This window comes from Thalassophryne amazonica, chromosome 5 (genome assembly GCF_902500255.1).
Source record: "Thalassophryne amazonica chromosome 5, fThaAma1.1, whole genome shotgun sequence".
NCBI classification, from domain to species: Eukaryota; Metazoa; Chordata; class Actinopteri; order Batrachoidiformes; family Batrachoididae; genus Thalassophryne; species Thalassophryne amazonica.
The window spans coordinates 69,822,539-69,846,307 of record NC_047107.1 but is presented as its reverse complement, the minus strand read 5'-3'; the positions used below and the strand labels follow the sequence as shown (position 1 = coordinate 69,846,307).

The following is a 23,769-nucleotide window of genomic DNA, read 5'->3' as shown; positions in this document are numbered from 1 at the left end:
AGAATGGAATAGAATAGATTAGAAAGCCTTTATTGTCATTATACACAGCAAACACAGTCTGCATAGTACGAGATTAGGGGGGCTGCTCCTTAAAAAGTGCAAGCAGTGCAATACCAGACAATATAGCATGAATAAACAATATCACAAAGAAACACGTGAAGTCCTTTGCTGAAATGTAAAATTGTGTAACATGTGGACAGTGTAAACAGTGTAGCAACTGAAAGAGTGAAAAAGGAAATGTAAAACTGTATGACAACTATAGGCGATGTAAACAACGGAACTGAAAAATGTGTAAAAGTCCTGTGCTACAAATGAGATAGATATGGTGCGACTCAGTACCTAATATAGTCCGTTTTTAGTGCAGATTATTGTTCAACATGGTGATGGTTTTGGGGAAGAAACTGTCTCTGAGTCTATTTGTCCTGGCCTGTATGGACCTGTAGTGCCTGCCAGAGGGCAACAGGTTGAAGAGGTGAAAGCTGGGGTGTGTATTGTCCTTGAGAATGTTCTTGGCCCTACTAAGACAATGGGAGGTGTAGATGATGGAAATGGGGGGCAGAGGACAGCCAATGATTTTTTGGGCAGTGTTTGCTACCCTCTGCAGTCTCTTCCTGTCAGCTTCAGTGCAGCTGGAGTGCCACACTGACACTGCATAGGTCAGCAGGCTCTCTATAGTGGAGCAATAGAAGGTCACCAGCAGGGGTGTGCTTAATTGCTCTTTCCTAAGCACCCTCAAGAAGTGTAGTCGCTGCTGGGCCTTCTTGACCAGTGCTGCGGTGTTGACTGACCAGGAGAGGTCAGCAGAGATGTGAACTCCTAGGAACTTGAAGGACTCCACTCGCTCCACGCATTCACCATTGATGTACAGTGGTGCAGGGGCAGTTTTCTTTCTACGGAAGTCCAGGATGAGTTCCTTAGTCTTTGTGATGTTTAGTGCCAAGTTGTTGGCTGCACTCCACTCGACCAGTTTTTGGACCTCATCTCTGTAGGCCGCTTCGTTTCCCCCTGTTATCAGCCCCACCACTGTTGTGTCATCAGCAAATTTAACGATGATGTTCTCCGAGTGGGTGGGGGTGCAGTCAGACGTGTAGAGCGAGTAGAGAAGTGGGCTCAGCACACAGCCCTGGGGGGAGCCGGTACTGAGTACGGAAGGAGGAGAAGTGAGGACCAAGCTTCACCTGCTGTGGTCGGTTGACCAAGAAGTCTTTGATCCAGGAGCAGGTGGGCAGTGGGATCCCCAGGTTGGATAACTTGGGGATAAGGATGTCCGGTATTATGGTATTAAAAGCTGAGTTATAGTCAGTGAAGAGCATCCTGACATAGCTCCCTTGTTTCTCCAGGTGAGTCAATGCTGAATAAAGGGCAGTTGTTATTGCATCTTCCGTGGATCTGTTAGACCGGTATGTGAACTGATGCTGGTCCAGGGTAGGGGGGAGACAAGCTTTGATGTGTCTTAGAACCAGTTTCTCAAAGCACTTGGTGATGACTGGGGTGAGTGCTACCGGGCGGAAGTCATTGAGGCTGGTTGTGGGTGATGTTTTGGGAACTGGGATGATAGTAACGGATTTTAAGCAGGCTGGGATGAGGGCATGTTTTAGTGACATGCTGAAAATGACAGTGAAGACCTGTGCTAGCTGGTCAGCACATGCCTTGAGCACCTTCCCTGGTACTCCATCCGGGCCTGAAGCCTTCCTGGGGTTCACAGCCCGGAGCACTCGTCTCACGTCCTCAGCCGCTAGAGTAAGTGGGGGGGAACTGGAGGCTGGAATGTGTTGTAGCGGGGGTTGGGGTGTTGTGGTTGAGTGCCATGCCTGAGACTCAAAACCGGCATAGAAGCTGTTCAGTTCCTCTGCTAGTGCCTGATCTGAGTTACCTGGTGTCGCAGCACAGCCTCTGTAATTGGTGATTGACTGTATGCCCTGCCACACCCGTCGGTTGTTGTTAAGCTGGTCCTCTATCCTGCTCTTATGCTCCGCTTTGGCGGTCTTGATGCCTCTCCTCAGGTCAGCACGGGTGGTGTTGTATAGTGCTCTGTCTCCCGATCTGAAGGCTGCGTCCCGGTCCCGGAGGAGCGTGCAGACCTGGCTAGTCATCCATGGTTTTTGGTTTGGAAACACCAGAATGTTCTTTTCCACAGTAACAATTTCAATGCAGTACTTGATGTAGGACAGTACTGTGTCTGTGAATGTAGCCAAGTCTTCATGGTAAAAGGCTTACCACTGTGTCTGGTCAAAGCAGTCCTGCAGACGGGTGAGGGCAGCATCAGGCCAGGTGTGAATGGTCAGCCGTTTAGGCTTTGTTTGTCGGTTGAGGGGGGTGTAAGCGGGGGTGAGAAACAGGGAGAGGTGATCTGACTGGCCCAGGTGGGGGAGGGGTATGGCTTTGTATGCTCCCTTGATGTTGGTATAAACATGGTCCAGTGTTTTCCCCTCTTGTAGGGCATTTCACGTGTTGGTGAAATTTTGGTAAAACAGTTTTAAGATTTGCCTTATTAAAGTCACCCGCAATGATGTGAACGCCGTTTGGATAGGCATTCTGTTGTTTGTTTATGGCATTTAGCAGCAGAGAGCGAGCTATGTTTACATTAGCATCCGGTGGTATGTAGACTGCCGTAATGACCACAGCAGCTAGCTCTCTAGGCAGGTAGAATGGTCTGCATCTTACTGACAAACTCTAAGACAGGAGAACAGTGTCTGACCAGAACAGTACTATTATTGCACCAACCTTCATGTATGTAGATGCAGAGGCCCCCACCTCTGTTTTTCCCTGAGTCGCCGTTCCTGTCCCATCTGTGTAGCGTGCGGCCTGCTAGATGCGCTGAAGCATCGGGGATTTGTGCATGTAGCCATGTCTCTGTGATTATAAGCGCGCAGCACTCTTGAATGTAGCGATTCCCAGCTAGCTGTAGTTCCAAATCGTCCGTTTTGTGTACCAAGGATCTGCATTTGAGAGATAAAGGCTTGGCAGCGCTGGTTTGAGTGGCTGTTTCCTTAGTTTATGCAGCAGTCCAGCCATGCAGCCCCGTTTTTGCTTTCTCTCGTGATGCCGCCTGCGTCGCTTGCCGGCCCCGATATCAATCCACGGAGATCCCGCTGGTCTTGCTATCTTGTCTGGGATGTTGTGAGTTCGCTGAAAGTCGCTGCAGATGGTAGTTTTCTGTTGAAAACCGATGTTTATTAAGTCCACCCGGTCGTACTGTTTGTAAAAGTCTGTAAGCGACGTACAAGATTCCAAAACAACACACAAAAGACACAACATGGGAAACAAGGTACCAGTAGATTCAGTAGATTCTCACAAATCCAATAAGACCAAGCATTCATGATATGCACACTCTTAAGGCTATGAAACCGGGCTATTAGTAAAAAAAAAAAAAAAAAAGTAGAAAAGGGGGTGTTCACAATAATAGTAGCATCTGCTGTTGATGCTACAAACTCAAAACGATTATGTTCAAACTGCTTTTTTTTTTAGCAATTCTGTGAATCACTAAACTAGTATTTAGTTGTATAGCCACAGTTTTTCACGATTTCTTCACATCTGCGAGGCATTAATTTTGTTGGTTTGGAACCAAGATTTAGCTCATTTACTAGTGTGCTTGGGGTCATTGTTTTGTTGAAACACCCATTTCAAGGGCATGTCCTCTTCAGCATAAGGCAACATGACCTCTTCAAGTATTCTGATATATCCAAACTGATCCATGATAACTGGTATGCGATATATAGGCCCAACACCATAGTAGGAGAAACATGCCCATAACATGATGCTTGCCCCACCCAGAAACTGAACATTCTTTGAATGTTCATTGAATGTTTGCATGAGAACATTTGCAAACATGGCATGAACATTGGATGAACATCACTGAACAAAGAATGAGGACAGGTAATGTTTGCATGCAAACATTCAAATGAACATTATACAGACATTCACAAATGTTCACAAACATGTGAACAGTTGAACCAGAACATTAAATGAACATTTGTAGAATGTTCGAATGCTAACATTACTTGTCCTCATTCTTTGTTCATATGATGTTCGTGCAATGTTCCTGCTCAATATATCTACAATTTTTTTGTGATTTTTCCTATTGAGAACTAAAAATGACAAAACAAACTTTATAAATGTTTTAAAATTCAACAGGTTTTATTCAAATAGTAACTTGCAATGTATTCATGGAAGTCACATATAAAATCAATAATGCAGAAACTTTTGAAATCACTTACAGATTTAATGATGGAATTCATCTTTACAGAATTAAACATGCTCAAAAATAAAAAAAAAGCACATAAAATTAAAAATTTTCAACTTTACAAAAGATTTCTTACATGGCATACCACCTACACTACTACAAAAGATGTTCAGACAAAAGAATAAATCTTCGAGAAATAATAATGAAACCTAAAAAACATTCATCTATTGATCTACAACCAACTACACATTTTAGGAGCAAAAATAAATTCAGCTTACATCTAGATATAGTTAATAATACTTTATATTTAAGAGCAAAACTGTGGACAGTTTTAAAACAAACATTACTCTCAATAAATTTCCTGAGAAAATTCCTATGAAAAAATAATATAAAGTTTTTAATCACAGATTTGAAGACTCAGTATGACAGTCAGATACGACAATGCAACTTGCTGAACACACATTTTTAAGAGCGAAACTGAACAGTTTAACACAAACATTACAATCAAATTTCCTGAGAAAATTCACATGACAAAACACTAAGTTTTTATCACATAGAAGTATGACAGATACAATATAATTGAACACAATTTTTAAAGCAAAATTGAACAGTTTTAATACAAACATTACAATAAAATTTCCTGATGAAATTCATGATAAAAAAATATACAAAAATAATAAAACAAAAAAGTATTAATTTAAATTAATGTTTGATCACCAGAGAAAAAGTTTCTCCGGAAGTAAAATAAAATTTTAATCAAAAATATTCCATGAACAAGGCAAATTAAATGCTGCTGCTAAACTGCTCATAAGCTTTGATATTATGAAATATACGAGGTATCTTAGATAAGAAACCTATATGGATTTGAATGACGTGCGATTACACCAATCATGCTTGAACCCTCGTGCGCATGCGTGAGTTTTTTCACGCGTGTCGGTGACGTCATTTCCCTGTGGGCAGGCCTTGAGTGAGATGTGGTCCCGCCCTCTCGGCTGAATTCCTTTGATTCACACGCTGCTCGAGACGGCGCGCGTTGCTTTATCAAAATTTTTTCTGGACCTGTGAGGAATATCCGAGTGGACACTATTCGAGAAATTTAGCTGGTTATCGGTGAAAAGTTTAAAAGTTTAACTGATGAGAGATTATGGGGTGTTTCTGTCGCTGTAAGGACTTCCCACGGAGCGGGACGTCGCGCAGCGCTTCCAGGCGCCGTCGTCGGCCTGTTTCGACCTGAAAACATCCTAATTTAAGGCTTAATTCACCCAGGACGTCGTGAGAGAACAGAGAAGATTCAGAAGAGGCCAGCATGAGGACTTTATGCGGACATTCCACTGTTTAAGGACATTTTTTAATGAAAGACGCGCGCGCAAATTCGCTAAGTCGTTTCCGTGACGACTTCGCGAATCTGCGTGCGCCGCGACAGGAAAAACACCCCCGTGTTGAAAACCATTTGTAAAATTCAGGCGGCTATGGATGGCTTTCAACTAGTGAGTAACTGAGAAATTGTTTAACAGCTTGGGCATGTTCCAACTTGTCCGTTGAGGTTTCCAACGGAGGTGTTCTTCCTGTCGCAACCCCCCGCGGTCGGGTCCGGCCCGACATGCGACTCTGCCCGCACGTTCTTTCATTACAAAATGTCCGTTAATGGAATGTCCGAATAAACTCCTCATGCCGACTTCTTCTGAAAGTTCTCTGTTCTCTGACAACTTACTGGGTCAACAGAGCCTGAAATGTGGAAGTTTTCAACTTGAAACGGCGAGACGCTGCCGCCTCGAAGCGCAGATCGCCGTCAGACGCCATGGGCCATCCTTACAGCGACACTACCAGACCAAAATCTCTCAGCCGTTAAAATTTTTACAGAAAGCCAGCTGAATTTATCGAATGGTGTCCACTCAGTTGTGCCTTGCAGTTTTGAAAAAATTTTGATCAAACAAAGCAGCAGTCTGAGCCATTCGTAAACAATGAAAAAAAAAAAATCGACGACAGGGTGGGCCACTCCTCACGTAAAGACTGCCCACAGGCGAATGATGTAACAGTCAGGCGTGAAAAAACTCTTGCATGCCCACGAGGGTTCAAGCATGTCTGATGTAATCACACGTGATTCAAATCCATATGGTTTTTGAAAAAAAATAATGTTGGATACTTTTCTAACAGACCTCGTAAACACAATGCTAAAATACCCTCAGCCATATGAGGATTGTCTTCTTAATAATTACTTAATGGGTATCCCAGTATATATTATATATATATATATGCGCCCTTTATTGTGTTATCTGTGTATCACTAATATATTTGCCTCTGTTTATATTGGTGTTGTAGGATAAACTCAATGACATTTTAATGGCATCCAAAGGAGATCATGCGTGTGCACATGCATGAGCTTCTGAAAAATGTGGACGTTACCATCGACTGCAGGATGTGTGCAGACTGATGTCTGCGAGATGTTTGTTATCAGGTTGTGAAAACAGCGTTTTCCGTTTTCAAAGTGTTTTTCAGTAGCTTTACATTATATATATGATAGACAAGTTAGATTTACACGGAAATTAATCTGTTCTGTAGCAGATTCTGCCATGTTCCATTAGCAGCCAGAGAGAGACCAGTCATCACGGTGCCTCTCTACTGTGACTGGGTGTCGCCCCCCCCAAAAAAAGACAGATTTGCAAGACTGTTAGTTTCTCAAATCTGTAATCTGGGTCAGGAAGAAGTTCAGGAAGGTCCCGTCTATACTTCTGCTTGGATAGGACATCTTCGGATTATGGCACAATTGTAGAAATGATGATTGTGATATTTATTGCAGCCTCGATAACTAAATTTGTGGCACGTCCCTGGCAAGGCTGCCTTTGACGGTTCCTGACTTACCCTGACTGCTGAAGCACTGCCAAAGATAAACGGGAGCCATAGTGTACAAGCAGCCCCTGACAATGCTCGTTACCGTATTCTTCCCTTGTTCCATTCCAGGGGTGTATGCAGTCAAGGCATTGATTTAGGGCATTCCTCTGGTGCCTGGTTCACTTGTCCTCGCCATCAAGTCTGTCATTAGCACTCTTGAGCTGCAAGTTGAACATTTCCATTGTTAGTCATGAGCAATTATATGTACTTTCCTGTTCAGATACTATATCATTTGAGTGGCATGGTCATAACTGGTATTCAACTCAACTGCTCATTGGACAGGCCCTATATTTTTAACAAGCTGTTTATTTGCTTGCAGAATTTTTCTCAGGTTAGTTATCAGCGAGGTATACCATACAGGTGAAAGCAGATCAGACAAAAATGATTAGTCCTCTGTACCCACCGCTATTTGTGTAAAGGGCCTTTCCCACCGCATGCTTGGAAGTGTCAGAGGCATCACAAATCAGTCTAAAAACCATTATTTTCAATGAAACACGTAGCTTTACAGGCATTAGAAGTGTCATGTCAAAAGCTGAGCTAAACAGATGCTTCTACCAGGAGTGTGCGCATTGCTGCTTGTCAACAGAATGACGTTCAAAGTTCAGCCCAATCCAACTACTGGCGCTCTGAACTGTGACAAAGCTTTGCACTGTCCAATAGAAACATGTTGGGTCCAAACATGGAAGACTTGTGGAAGAAACCACTGATCTCTACAAAACAGAAACGTGTCACAGGACTGCTCATTTATACAGAGCAGTTTTCTGAAGAAAAATCCTTGCAAATGTTCAACTCAAAAATTAATTTGATTGTGAAATGAAATTGCTATATTAAAGCTTTTTCGTGGTTCATCAACACATATACAACATGGCGATCATTCAGCTTTCCTCTGGGGGAAAAAAAAAAAAATCAGAGTGAAAATCTCCGCCCTCCTGCTGCATGCGTAGGGTGTAGGGAGGCGTTGACACGTGACTGACGACACATTGGGAGTTGTTGCCTGACGCGTATAAAGCATGCAATGTGAAAGGCCCTTTAGTTACTAGTTTCCATAAATACAGCATGTTTATAATACACTGTGTAAAAAAAAAAGGCAAAACTTTATTGAAGTGAAGAGGATCTAACAAACAGAAAACACATTAACTCACTTCTTTGAGTGACTTTACTGGAAGCCCCATTACTTCCAGGCACTGCTTGTAATTGGCTCAAGCCCACACTTCTGGTTTAGCTGGCCAACCTTTGGATAATCGTGTCAGCAGCGTCCACACTGGTCTCTCTCCTAGTATGTCTGAGAACCGACACTTTCAGGGATGGTCTAAGGATATAGTGCATCAACTTTGTCATTCAGCTGTTCGATACTGTGAATGATGTCATTCTGCTTCTCCTGGAACACAAAATGTATATAGATCCACATGTTACAACCTTAATACAGAAGTTCCCACTTTTTTATTAAGTCCTATGCTTCACAAATGATTAAGCCAATGCTGTTGACCTTTCATCATGAGCACGGACAAATGAAAGTGAGCTATGGAAAAAACCAAAAAAAAAACTTGAAAGATCTTGAAAAGGCCCTGGCGGGGTCTGGTGGTTGTCCCCCAGAAAAATGTGAAATCTCAAATGCATTCTAGTGCTTACTCAGGTCTATTCCAAAAGAATCTCCAAAAATTAATTTTGTTGGCACAGGTCAGTTTTTCCACCCCAGATAAGGTGGTAAACTTCAGTAGTACAGCATAGAAGTCCTTATGTTTCAAGTGTAGGGTACCATAGACAGTATGCACACACTATGCAAATGAAACATTATGCAAGGGACACAGAATTTTTTATAAAAGAAATTCTGAAACTTTATATCAGCAATAAATAAATATGTTTATTGAGTAACAGGGCCTGTAAATTACTTCTTTAAGGAAGTTAGCATATACATATTCATTACTGACAGATTTTACTCTATTTTCAAATTATATCCCAAATAGAACAGAGTATTTCTTGCCAGAAATGTTTGAATATTTTGCTTGCTGAACATGAATTTTAGAATCTACTGGCACAAGACACTATACAATCTTATTTAACCATTATAGTACAAACCTCTGCATAATCAGGCTGATGTGAATCAACTGCAGGCACACACTCAACCCACTGATCAGATGGAGGATTCACTGATTCAACAACTCTTATGGCAGCTGGCATGGTTGCTGTTGGGGGGTAAACAAGCAATAATCCAAAAATATTATCACAAGCTTATCTTCATAAAGTCTCTTTCTGGGCACTGACATTACTTAAACTTCAATTGCGTCAACACCTAATAAAACAGAGTATATATTTTAGTCATGTTTTAGTCAAAATATTAATTAGGCCTGTGTCTCTCTGTGGCTAACGTTAGCTCCATGCTAGTCAAAAAAATGTGTTTGGTTCCCATTAATCTATGGCTGGCATAATCAAGCTTCAAGCAAGTTTTGTTATTTCTGGCTAAAACAAATTTGTGCTCACATCAGGTTCCATTACCTTCTTTTGATAGTCACAGCGTCGATATCACGGCACAAAGGCCCAGCCATTTGAAGCTAGCTGCTACCTCATGGGTAGCTATGTGGTGGTTCTTTGTGAGGAATCCCAGTCGACGAGCGTCCAGCGTTAGTCTCCTCTTCTGCTCTCAGTGGTCTCTTAATCATAGTATAGAGACTGAACAGGCAAATTAACTTGTGGAACACAAACTTTTATTTGCTAAAACAGAACGGAGTCGAGTGCTGCAACTCAGCTAAGTCTTCTTCTTCTGCTCTGTTAAACAGCGGGTTTTAACCCAACTTGGTGCAATACTGCCACCAACTGGTGCGTGAGCAGCACTGCAATCAACTGTGAAGCAGCAAGCATATTGTTAAAATAATTTAATAGTAAATAGATCTATGTACACAAACTACTTTAAATAAAATAAATTCATTTGAATTGGATCCTCTGATAATGTTGGTCGAACATGTTTTAAAATAAAGCACTATAGTGTTTCAGATGTTCTGACCCAATTATTACTGTAGTTTTGAGAGACAGCATTTCTCTGAGCTGATAAACCTGCTCTGGCTTTACCTTTAACCACGAAAGAACCAAACACTTATGCTAGAAATTTGTTAACTTAATTGGCAATACTTGAATGTATAATGTGATTACATGAAATTATACACAATGATCACTGATGCTTTTTTATTTATTTATTTATTTTTTTACCAGAATGAGTATGTTGCATTTTACATACAGATATGATTGTATCCAGGTCTTACAATTATATTGTGTACAATGTACATGTTTTACCCTGGATAATTATAATATCATGCCTCACTGCAAACATGAATTAAGCAGCTGATATTAAAGGAATCAGAAAGCAAGAAATATGTTGTTATGGTAACAATTCCCACCAAACACTGTTCGACTGTGACATGAAGTCATCCTCAAATGAGGCCTGAGTGAAACACTAAACCCTGGACAAATGTTCATTCTGGAAATGTGAAATCTAGTTGATTTCTGCCACTGTAACATGTGACTGCTATATTCATCTCATGTTCAGCATGTTTGTTTAAAAACATGTTTGAACTGCAAGTTGTGAAGTGACCAGTAAAAGAAAAAAACAATATTTGTCTATGAGCTGTTTTATTTAAATGTCAATGCTTCCTGCTCATGCATGTTGAAAACATTATTTTGTAAATCAATTTTTAATAACTTTAATGTATTTTTCCTTATTTACAAAAATGCTAAAGATAGGCTTTTTTTTAATCTGGCAAAATGTATGTAACTCAGGTCTGTGGGACGTCTGGATAATAAGCTGCCATTGCTATCTGTTTCCATAAAAAACATATTTTGGTAGCTAACAATCACAGTCTGTAGTGATGTAAATTATTTTGCAAAAATGAATATTCCAATTAACAGAGTGCATGTTTATGCAAGTTGCACCAAGACATGTTTCGGAGTTAGCTCTGTCAGTTTATTACAGTAATCTTGAAATTATACAGTATATTCAGTAGGCCTGAATAAATCATAAATCGACAAATTCTTGGTTACCATGGTAGAGTGCTTAAATTATTTCCTATTGTTCATTCTACCTATGTTTGCACACATAATTCAAATGGAATCCAACATTAACTTTTTGTATGCCGTAAATGATATTTAATGTTTTCCTATAATGTGAAATTTTATTTATACACACACACATATATATATATACACACATATATATATATATATACATACACACATATACACACACACACACACACACACACTTTTATTTAGAGGCAAGCTTTACACATACAACATGAACATTATGTGAATGTTGAACATTAAGCATACATTCTATGAACACTTGATTGATTTTTGCAAATGTTTCCTTACATGTTTGTCTAATGTTTGCTTCCATGCAAACATTAGACAAACCACAAACATTAAATGAACGTTTGCAAACTTGCTGAACAGTAAACAAACATTCTATGAATGTTTGTTTGACATTTGCAAATGTTCGCTTCTGGGTGGGGCACCACCATGCTTCACTGTCTTCAATGTGAACTGTGGCTTCAATTCAGAGTTTGGGGGTCGTCTCACAAACTGTCTGCGGCCCTTGGACCCAAAAAGAACAATTTTACTCTCATCAGTCCACAAAATATTCCTCCATTTCTCTTTAGGCCAGTTGATGTGTTCTTTGGCAAATTGTAACCTCTTCTGCACGTCTTTTATTTAATAGAGGGACTTTGCAGGGGATTCTTGTAAATAAATTAGCTTCACACAGGCATCTTCTAACTGTCACAGCACTTACAGGTAACTCCAGACTGTCTTTGATCATCCTGGAGCTGATCAATGGGTGAGCCTTTGCCATTCTGGTTATTCTTCTATCCATTTTGATGGTTGTTTTTCGTTTTCTTCCACACGTCTGATTTTTTTTGTCCATTTTAAAGCACTGGAGATCATTGTAAATGAACAGCCTATAATTTTTTGCACCTGCGTATAAGTTTTTCACTCTCCAATCAACTTTTTAATCAAACTATGCTGTTCTTCTGAACAATGTCTTGTACGTCCCATTTTCCTCAGGCTTTCAAAGAGAAAAGCATCTTCAACAGGTGCTGGCTTCATCCTTAAATAGGGGACACCTGACTCACACCTGTTTGTTCCACAAATTGACAAACTCACTGACTGAATGCCACACTACTATTATTGTGAACACCCCCTTTTCTACTTTTTTTTTTTACTAATAGCCCAATTTCATAGCCTTAAGAGTGTGCATATCATGAATGCTTGGTCTTGTTGGATTTGTGAGAATCTACTGAATCTACTGGTACCTTGTTTACCTTGTTTTGTTAAGAAATATACTCAAAACCTGGATTAATCTTTTTAGTCATATAGCACTACTATTATTCTGAAGACTACTGTACATACAGTATGCAATCAGTTTGGAAGTCTTTTTGTCACCATAAACAACTGTCAAAGAATGAAAACTAACCAGCAGCTAGAATGAAGTCCTACGTAGGCCCTGAGGTCTATGTATGAGGTTGGAAAGAGGTGAGAGCTATTAATAATTGTAGACCATCTGTCCCATGCATGGCTGAAGGCATTTCTGGAGTACGAGGTCTGTTAGAAAAGTATCGGACCTTTTTATTTTTTTCAAAAACCTGATGGATTTGAATCACGTGTGCTTGCATGAGCCAACCTTGAACCTTCGTGCGCATGTATGATTTTTTTCACGCCTGTCGGTTGCGTCATTTGCTTGTAAGCAGCCTTTGTGTGAGGATGGGTGTAGTCTCTCATCGTTTTTTCTTTGCAAGGAAATGGCGGAACAACTGGAGCAGCACGACTTCATCACATTTTGCCAGAAACTGGCCCACAGCCAGGTGGAAACCATTCAGATTATTCAGACGGATTTCAGTGACGATCCTCTGGGCATCACACAGATTAAGGAGTGGTACAACCAGTTTAAAGACGTCCGCACAACGGTGTAGAGCGCGCGGTGCTCCAATCGGCATCAACATGCTGAAACGACCGGATCATTTCCAAAGTGAACGCTGTGGTGATGTGGGACTGTCATGTGATTATCCAAGAAATTGTGGAAGAGGTGGACATCAGCACTTTTTCGGCACATTCCACTGTGAAAGAAGATTTTGCCATGAAAAGAGTGGCGACGAAATTCATCGGCACGAAGCTGATACCGCAGCAACAGCACCTCCGTGTTGGAGCGTCACAGGACATGCCCTGCTCTTGCACCATTCGGAAGATTCAGACGGGTTTCGGTGGCTTTTCAGTCATGTGACTATCCATGAAATTGTGGACGAGGTGGCCATGCCACAACGTGTCCTGTATTTTTCATCACGGAGGCGCTGTTGCTGCGCCATCATCTTCGTGCCGATGAATTTCGCCGCCACTCTTTTCATGGCAAAATCTTCTTTTACAGTGGAATGTGCTGAAGAAGTGCTGATGTCCACCTCTTCCGCAATTTCTCGGATAATCACACGACGGTCCCACATCACCACAGCGTTCACTTTGGAAATGATCCAGTTGTTTCAGCATGTTGATGCCGATCGGAGCACGACGCGCTCTACACCGTTGTGCGGACATCTTTAAAACGGTTGTACCGCTCCTTAATCTGTGTGATGCCCAGAGGATCGTCACTGAAAGCCGTCTGAATAATCTGAATGGTTTCCACCTGGCTGTGGCCCAGTTTCTGAAAAAATTTGATGAAGTCGCGCTGCTCCAGTTGTTCCGCCCTTTCCTTGCAAAGAAAAAACGATGAGAGACTACACCCATCCTCACACAAAGGCTGCTTACAAGCAAATACGCAACCGACAGGCGTGAAAAAAATCACGCATGCGCACAAAAGTTCAAGGTTGGCTCATGCAAGCACACGTGATTCAAATCCATCATGTTTATGAAAAAAATAAAAAGGTCCGATACTTTTCTAACAGACCTCGTACTCCAGAAATGCCTTCAGCCATGCATGGGACAGATGGTCTACAATTATTAATAGCTCTCACCTCTTTCCAACCTCATACATAGATCTCAGAGCCTACGTAGGACTTCATTCTAGCTGCTGGTTAGTTTTCATTCTTTGACAGTTGTTTATGGTGACAAAAAGACTTCCAAACTGATTGCATACTGTATGTACAGTAGTCTTCAGAATAATAGTAGTGCTATGTGACTAAAAAGATTAATCCAGGTTTTGAGTATATTTCTTATTGTTACATTTGAAACAAGGTACCAGTAGATTCAGTAGATTCTCACAAATCCAACAAGACCAAGCATTCATGATATGCACACTCTTAAGGCCATGAAATTGGGCTATTAGTAAAAAATAGTAGAAAAGGGGGTGTTCACAATAATAGTAGTGTGGCATTCAGTCAGTGAGTTTGTCAATTTTGTGGAACAAACAGGTATGAATCAGGTGTCCCCTATTTAAGGATGAAGCCAGCACCTGTTGAACATGCTTTTCTCTTTGAAAGCCTGAGGAAAATGGGACGTTCAAGACATTGTTCAGAAGAACAGCGTAGTTTGATTAAAAAGTTGATTGGAGAGGGAAAAACCTATACGCAGGTGCAAAAAATTATAGGCTGTTCATCTACAATGATCTCCAATGCTTTAAAATGGAGAAAAAAAAAAAAAAAATCAGAGACGTGTGGAAGAAAACGGAAAACAAGCATCAAAATGGATAGAAGAATAACCAGAATGGCAAAAGCTCACCCACTGATCAGCTCCAGGATGATCAAAGACAGTCTGGAGTTACCTGTAATTGCTGTGACAGTTAGAAGACGCCGGTGTGAAGCTAATTTATTTACAAGAATCCCCCGCAAAGTCCCTCTGTTAAATAAAAGACATGTGCAGAAGAGGTTACAATTTGCCAAAGAACACATCAACTGGCCTAAAGAGAAATGGAGGAATATTTTGTGGACTGATGAGAGTAAAATTGTTCTTTTTGGGTCCAAGGGCCACAGACAGTTTGTGAGATGACCCCCAAACTCTGAATTGAAGTCACAGTTCACACTGAAGACAGTGAAGCATGGTGGTGCAAGCATCATGTTATGGGCATGTTTCTCCTACTATGGAGTTGAGCCTATATATCACATACCAGGTATCATGGATCAGTTTGGATATATCAGAAAACTTGAAGAGGTCATGTTGCCTTATGCTGAAGAGGACATGCCCTTGAAATGGGTGTTTCAACAAGACAATGACCCCAAGCACACTAGTAAATGAGCAAAATCTTGGTTCCAAACCAACAAAATTAATGCCTCGCAGATGTGAAGAAATCATGAAAAACTGTGGTTATACAACTAAATACTAGTTTAGTGATTCACAGGATTGCTAAAAAAGCAGTTTGAACATAATAGTTTTGAGTTTGTAGCATCAACAGCAGATGCTACTATTATTGTGAACACCCCCTTTTCTACTTTTTTTTTTTTTTTTTTTTTTTTTTTTACTAATAGCCCAGTTTCATAGCCTTAAGAGTGTGCATATCATGAATGCTTGGTCTTGTTGGATTTGTGAGAATCTGCTGAATCTACTGGTACCTTGTTTCCCATGTAACAATAAGAAATATACTCAAAACCTGGATTAATCGCATGCGCACGAAGGTTCAAGGTTGGCTCATGCAAGCACATGATTCAAATCCATCAGGTTTTTGAAAAAAATAAAAACGTCCGATAGTCTTCTAACAGACCTTGTAGATAATACTTCAGCACTACAGAGGCAGCACTACAGTTCTCTGATCAACTGTATAAAAACTAATCTGTATGTGGATCAATGATATGAGTAATGACAATGAGTATGACACATGAGGTGTATGATGCAATGCATAAACTGCCTAACAACAAAGCATTTGGTATGGATTTAATTACTGCTGAGCATTTGAAAAATGCCAGTTTAAGGCTTGCTCATCTCCTAGCTCTCAGTTTTACTGGATTTATGTTTCATGGCATAACCGTCAGATTCAGAGCTATCTATCTTGCTTGTCCCATACAGTAAGGACAAAGCTGGAAAAGTTAAAAGGCCTGTAGTGTTAGCTAGCATCTTATCAAAAGTCATGGAAAGAATCCTGCTTGATAGAGTAAATGGGTAAATTATTGCCTGTGATAACCATTTTGGTTTTAAGCCGAAGCATGGGACTGAAGTGAATATATGCTGTTAAGGAAACAGTGAATCTGTGTAGGGCTGGAAATGTATCTGTTCTTATGCATTTTATTGATTCTTCCAGAGCATTTGGTTAAGTAAACCACAGAAAACACTTTATTAATTAAAGCAAAGGGGAGTGCCTGGGTACATTGTGAGGATTCTGGCCTACTGGTACGCTCATCAAAAAATGCAGGTTAAATGGGGAGGCAGTGTATCAGCCCCCTTTAGAGTTTGCAGTGGTGTCAGGCAGGAAGGAATTTTGTCCCCCAGTACCGTTTAATTTTTATGTTGATGATTGATCTATGCAACTGAGAGCCTGTAACACTGGGTGAATGATTGGTGAACCAAAGCATCTTATGGATGCAGATGACCTAGTAATCCTCAGTCGAAGTAGCACGGGTTTGCAGCTGTTCCTTAGTATATGTACTGAACACCGTGTCTAAAAATATAATGCTAGCAAAAGTGCTGTTTCAATATGTAGAACCAAGCAGGACAAATGACTCAAATTTACAGCATTTAAATTAAACAATAGTGTTGAGGTCTGTAAAGACTTAAAGGTGATAGAGAGAGGTTGAATGGGGCGTTAATCCTTGTTCTGTGATGTGATATGTAGCCCAAAAAAATTGGTTGGGTCTGTAATGGCTCAGAACCTTCCTAAAAGGCTCTCTGAAACAGCTATGTTACTATGCTGGGTTTAGAACGCGTCGTTTGCCCTTAATAACGTCGTTTCGGAGCTTATTTGGCAACCTCATTATGAAATGCACGTAGGTGTTGACGCTGATCGGTTGCCGTTGTTTGATTGGCTGCCCTTGCTCTCACTGAAAAGAAAGCGCGGAGGATCAGCTGTTTTTAACAGCAGATGCGGAGCGGCTTGAAGAAAAAAAGCATAAAAATGTCTTTGTAAAGCTCAGTGCCGTTACCTGCATCACTGGTAGTTGTTGGCGCTCTTTTTTCTTCTGGGCGAGAAGGTTCTTATAAACAGACACACGCAGAACACAATGAGCGTGCTCTACCTTCGCGGCGCCGCGACCAGCTGCTTGATGAGGACGTAAAAAACATGCAGAATTGGACTAAAAAAAATCTGTGAAACTTCATCTGTTTTGTTTTACTTCAGTTACTGTGACTTCCAAAGGTTATGCATTGAAATAAGCAAGCTGCCCTTTGCAGGCTTACTTGCTGCCAGCATAATAATGCAAACAGCTAACTGCTAAGGGGTTAGCTCATTCCCTTTAGAGGAACAAACCAAAGCTAATGTGCCATTCTTACAACAGGAATATAGCGCAACACAAATTTAAAACAAAAGAAAATGTGATACTTACAGGCTGTACTGATTGCTGGGGTTGATTTTGTCGCAAAGTCGGAACTGACCCTCTACTGAGTATTAAATGCCGACTGAAGCCAGCTCGAAATTGAGCAAGGTTGGTGAAACAGTCCTCCGTGAAATGCGCAGAGCAAAGAAAAAGTCGGCGGTTGTATGTCCTAGGGATGCGATTAAAAATGAATAAAAGCCAGTGATCGCGTACATTGCTTTCCGTGGGAAGAATATGGAAAGATCGTAGTCCGCTATGACAGCCTGGGAAGGCACACCTGTAGCTCGCCATTGCTCCTCTTCCAGTGGTAGGAATGGGTGAGCAAAACCTTATGAATAATTAATTTCGAAGGGGCGTGTGTAAAAGGGGGTGGGTGTGGGTGTGTGTGTGTGTGTGTGTGTGTGTGGGGGGGGGGGGGGGCTATTGGTGAAAATGTGATGCAATGTTTCCCTCAAACACAAATTGGCCTATTTTCTTGGCGGCAATTCAAAAAAGGAGAATTACTTGAAACAGAGGTTCTGAAACTTGCTGGCACTTCGTGTGTTTTCCCCACAGCGGGGAGACTCTGAACTAACACCAAAAACATGAAAAATTTGATTTTGATTCTCTATCCTATGGAAGCCTGTTTGCGCCACTTGAAAAAAAAGTTTTTTTGATTAATTGCGAGATAGTATCTCGCAATTCTGAGTTACTATCTTGCAATTCTGAGATACTTTATGTTTCGAAATGCATTGCCCCCTACATGGTCATTCCATTCGATCATTGAAAGCTATTTTCGGTGTGGTTTCACAAACAGTGAGATTCGGACGCTATTACATGAGGAGGATGACATTGAAATAAGCCTCCGAACTTTACAAAGAACTTTGGCAAGGAACCATCTCTGGCGCAGGCGAAATAAAACAGATGTTGTTGAGGTGGCGGAGTTCATCCATCAGCAGCTACAGATGTCGGGTCAACAACACGGCTACAGATGGATGCACCAGAAGTGCTGGATGGCTGGCATAACCACGGACAGAGAAACTGTCTGTCTGTTGTTAAGACTCATGGATGGTGGTGGCGTAGATTTACGAGCAAGGCATCGCTTGAGACGTGTTGTGCCGGATTCAGCATCCCTGCCGTGAAAAGCACCCCCTTCGCATGAACGCGCATTTGAACCTCGTCGCCTTTAAACTCACATTTAACAGCACAGATACACAGTTTGCGCAACAAAAACGTACACAAATCAATATGATCCTTATTCTATCTCACGTTGTCTCCAGATATGTGGGAGTGAACAGAATATGTTCATATTTACGAGCACTAATTGGCTGGTTTTGTTCAGTAGGAACGAAGCGTCTGATATTATCATATTTATTTTATGACGTTTCATCACACGATGGTGTTTGTTTTAGTGTTTATTTGTTTAAATGATTTTAATTTTATTAACTGACGTTATAAATGAATATGCAGCTTGAATCACTGTGGAACGTTTGAGGACCCTGTTGAAATTAGCGTCCATTCCTATTGTCTGTATATGTATTATGTCTGTATATAATATATTAATTTATTCAGAGTATCCTAATCATCATCAGAATTATTATTATTATTATTATTATAAAAATGTACACAAAACAATGGTTTTCATTCCATGTAATAGTAACTCAGAATTGCGAGATACTAAGTCAGAATTGTGAGATACTATCTCGCAATTAATCAAAAAAACTTTTTATCAGGTGGCGCAAACGGGCTTCCATACTATCCCCTTTAATACCATGGTCATTTTATGAATGAAGATGACCTGTACAGACAACATTGTAAGCTATATGCTCAGGCAAATACCATTACATGTAATTTTAGTCTGTATTCTCTCAATCTCTGGTTAAATTACAAAAAAAAAAAAAAAAAAAAAATCTAGCATGCAGAGGTTGCAAGTTGCATACAATGATGCCATGAGAATCCTTTTTAGAGTTTCCAGGGGGAGGAATGCCAGTCAGATGTTTGTTGATACAGGAATGTGCACTTTCAATGCACTATTAAGAAAGCTAATGTTTAAATTTATGCAACCCTTGGATGAGTCAAAAAACAGGGTCAATGCTGCACTTTCAAATCCCACTGTGAGCTGCTCATGCTACTATTCCAGGCTGACCTTTGCACTGGTTTAATTGTATGCATTTTAACCAATTAAATTATATTTTTAAACAAATTTTAGAGTTTTTAATATTCTGTTTTTATATTGTTTGTTTTTAATCTCTCCTCTTTTATATGGATATCTGTAGACAATGAGTCTGACAATAAGGTGTCATTCATTCATATGTGCCAGTGTTTATCCAAAGACTTCCATGAAGCAAATGAGACTACAACTTTCACCGGAGGGGTCTCCAGTCCATTGCAGTTCACTTAACAAATCAAGACCGGTACCCATTTACAGCTGGGTGAACTGACACAAAACACGTGAAATGCGTTGTCTAAAGAAACACACAGGTATCATGACCGGGAATAGAACCCAGGTCTATCTATTTTTATCTCACAGTTTCCTTCTCCAAAAAAAAAAATAAAATAAAATATATTATATATATATATATATATAAGACACACTATAAGAAATCAAGAAAAAAAAATAGTGGCAGTCAGTAACGGTTACTTTTTTAGACCAAGCAGAGGGAAAAAAAATATGGACTCACTCAATTCTGAGGAATAAATTATGGAATCACCCTGTAAATTTTCATCCCCAAAAACTAACACCTGCATCAAATCAGATCTGCTCGTTAGTCTGCATCTAAAAAGGAGTAATCACACCATGAAGAGCTGTTGCACCAAGTCGACTGACATGAATCATGGCTCCAACACGAGAGATGTCAATTGAAACAAAGGAGAGGATTATCAAACTCTTAAAAGAGGGTAAATCATCACGCAATGTTGCAAAAGATGTTGGTTGTTCACAGTCAACTGTGTCTAAATTCTGGACCAAATACAAACAACATGGGAAGGTTGTTAAAGGCAAACATAATGGTAGACCAAGGAAGACATCAAAGCGTCAAGACAGAAAACTTTAAGCAATATGTCTCAAAAATCGAAAATGCACAACACAAACAAATGAGGAACAAATGGGAGGAAACTAGAGTCAACATCTGTGACCGAACTGTAAGAAACCACCTAAAGGAAATGGGATTTACATACAGAAAAGCTAAACGAAAGCCATCATTAACACCTAAACAGAAAAAAACAAGGTTACAATGGGCTAAGGAAAAGCAATCGTGGACTGTGGATGACTGGATGAAAGTCATATTCAGTGATGAATCTCGAATCTGCATTGGGCAAGGTGATGATGCTGGAACTTTTGTTTGGTGCCGTTACAATGAGATTTATAAAGATGACTGCCTGAAGAGAACATGTAAATTTCCACAGTCATCGATGATATGGGGCTGCATGTCAGGTAAAGGCACTGGGGAGATGGCTGTCATTACATCATCAATAAATGCACAAGTTTACATTGATATTTTTGACACTTTTCTTATCCCATCAATTGAAAGGATGTTGGGGATGATGAAATCATTTTTCAAGATGATATGCATCCTGCCATAGAGCAAAAACTGTGAAAACATTCCTTGCAAAAAGACACATAGGGTCAATGTCATGGTCTGCAAATAGTCCGGATCTTAATCCAATTGAAAATCTTTGGTGGAAGTTGAAGAAAATGGTCCATGACAAGGCTCCAACCTGCAAAGCTGATCTGGCAACAGCAATCAGAGAAAGTTGGAGCCAGATTGATGAAGAGTACTGTTTGTCACTCATTAAGTCCATGCCTCAGAGACTGCAAGCTGTTATAAAAGCCAGAGGTGGTGCAACAAAATACTAGTGATGTGTTGGAGCGTTCTTTTGTTTTTCATGATTCCATAATTTTTTTCCTCAGAATTGAGTGATTCCATATTTTTTCCCTCTGCTTGGTCTAAAAAAAGTAACCGTTACTGACTGCCACTATTTTTTTTCTTGATTTCTTAAAGCCAAAAAGTTGCCATTTGAAATGACTTTAGTTTTGTGTCATGTCTGTGATCTTCTTTTTTTCTACAAAATTAAACAACTGAATGAACATTCTCCGAGGCCGGTGATTCCATAATTTTTGCCAGGGGTTGTATATACATACTAGAACATCCTTCACTTCAATAAATTACAGAAAACAACAATAAAGTTAATAAATTAATCTAATTAGAAAGCACCTGTTTTCCCCACAGAGTGCTGTTTAGTCATTACTGTGATTATTTCTGAGTTTGATGAAAAGTGATGGGAACTATTCAAGACATACCCAACATATGGCCCTTGATAAGAAATTACAAATCAGTTATGTGCTTGTATGATCAAATTCTTTTCTGTTTTCCAATGCTAATATGCCATCTCATTGTGCAACAAACACAACTTTAGACACTAGTGGAATTTACCCTGACCATTTATCGTGATAAATGTACACTGAAGTATGAAGCTGAAAGAAATTTCAAATGAAATGCAATTTGTGTGTTCTGCTGCAAGTTCTAGAATACCCTTAACCTTTTGAAAGATGTGAGGATGCACTTGTTATTGTATAGTAACTTATGGAGCATTTGTAAAAGGTAATTTAATAAACCACTTATTTTTAATAATTTTACACTTGAGATTCCTCCACATCTTTACAAAACATCAAAATGACAAGAACATATCAATTCTACTATTTCATCAAACATCAAAATGCACAAATATGTCAGTCAGTACTACATAAAGAAGATGTTTCCTACCAATGATGGCTGTGGGTTTGATTATGTTGACAGCATCTAGAAAGCTTTGTACGTCCCCTGGACTATCGTGAACAAAAGCCTCCTGGTTACTGTCCATTTCCTGGGGTCTGCCCTAGAATAACGTACAATGAGTGATGGAACCAAGAAACCATTAACCAAGATCAAAAACTTAAATGTCAATTTATTGAAATTACATACTTCTAAAGCAATTTCAGATTTTATGCATCTGACCCAAACATTAATGGCCGCTATTTCATAGAGCACCCAAACATCTGACAGTTCAGTGGGAAGTAAGTAAATAATGATCTTATTTTTTATATAATTTTGCAAAAATGAATATTTAGGGCAAAGTAACCATTTGCTGGGGGTAAAAATATCCAACAGGGTGGGGCTTTGGGTTGTTAGGGTCAGCTTCCTGCTAAATTGAACATAAAGATCAAACAGATGGGCACATTCAACGCAATTCAAATGTATTTATATTGTGTCAAATTACAACACGCCATTTCACAAAGGTAAAGTATAACCTCACCCATCCCCTGAGCAAGCACACTGGCAACAATAGCAAGAAAAACTCCCTCAAGCATTTTGATTGCAGCAACAGACCACAAGCAGACTAGACTCAGTGTGGTTATCATCTGCTTTGGCCATACTACCGGTTACAAGATAAATAAAAGACAATAAAGAATTGTCAAACATGGAAGATGGAGAAGACACAATTAAGTATTCAATTACTCCAAGTCCAGTAGTAGGCACATATTGCGGCGTTTTGGGATTACCTTACACTGCTATGCAGATGATACTCAGTTATACATGCCGATAACTGCTGGTAATCTCGTTCACATAAAATCCTTAGAAGATTGCCTTGCAGCAGTGAGAAGTTGGATGTCTAGAAACGTCCTACTTTTAAATACTGATAAGACTGAAATGATGGTTCTTGGTCCAGTGAGACATCGGCATCAATTTGACCAGTTAATGCTCAGCCTTGGCTTGTGTGTCATACATCACACTGACAAAGTGAGGAACCTTGGGGTAATTTTAGATCCTTCGTTGTCCTTTGGCTTCCACATTAGAAATATTACTAGGACTGCTTTCTTCCACCTGCGAAATATAGCGAAGATTCGTCCCATCCTGTCTATGGCTGATGCTGAGACCCTGATCCATGCATTTATCTCTTCTAGATTGGACTACTGCAATGTTCTATTTTCTGCTACTAACCTATAAAATTATTCATGGACTGGCACCTCCCTACCTAGTTGACCTCATTAAACCTTACGTACCGGCCCGGGCTTTACGTTCTCAGGGTGCAGGACTACTTTGTGTCCCTAAGGTGAATAAGAAGTCTGCAGGTCACAGAGCTTTCTCTTATCGTGCCCCTGTTCTGTGTCCTGCGTCAATAAAACAGTCAGATTCTGTGGACATTTTCAAGTCCAGACTTAAGACGCACTTATTTTCCCTTTCATATTGCTAGCATACTGGTACAGTTTTGTTTTACGCTTTTTACTCTTTTAATTCATTTATTAGCAATTGGAGC

The 23,769-nt window shown here is 40.1% G+C and overlaps 1 protein-coding gene and 1 long non-coding RNA gene across 3 annotated transcripts in view; both read right to left on the bottom strand.

Moving 5' to 3' along the window:
• Positions 1 to 23,769, bottom strand: part of me2 (malic enzyme 2, NAD(+)-dependent, mitochondrial) — a 95,668-nt gene that overhangs the window by 13,761 nt on the left and 58,138 nt on the right. For both annotated transcript variants that reach the window (XM_034170495.1, XM_034170493.1), the window contains exon 10: positions 22,239 to 22,350. In XM_034170495.1, the coding sequence (XP_034026386.1) occupies positions 22,239 to 22,350 (112 nt within the window). The remainder of the gene's footprint in view (positions 1 to 22,238; positions 22,351 to 23,769) is intronic.
• LOC117510688 lies at positions 7,196 to 9,183 on the bottom strand. The gene is made up of 3 exons (XR_004560794.1): positions 9,149 to 9,183; positions 8,215 to 8,450; positions 7,196 to 7,233 (listed from the first exon to the last, which is right to left on the bottom strand). It is a non-coding gene; the product is annotated as an uncharacterized LOC117510688 (long non-coding RNA).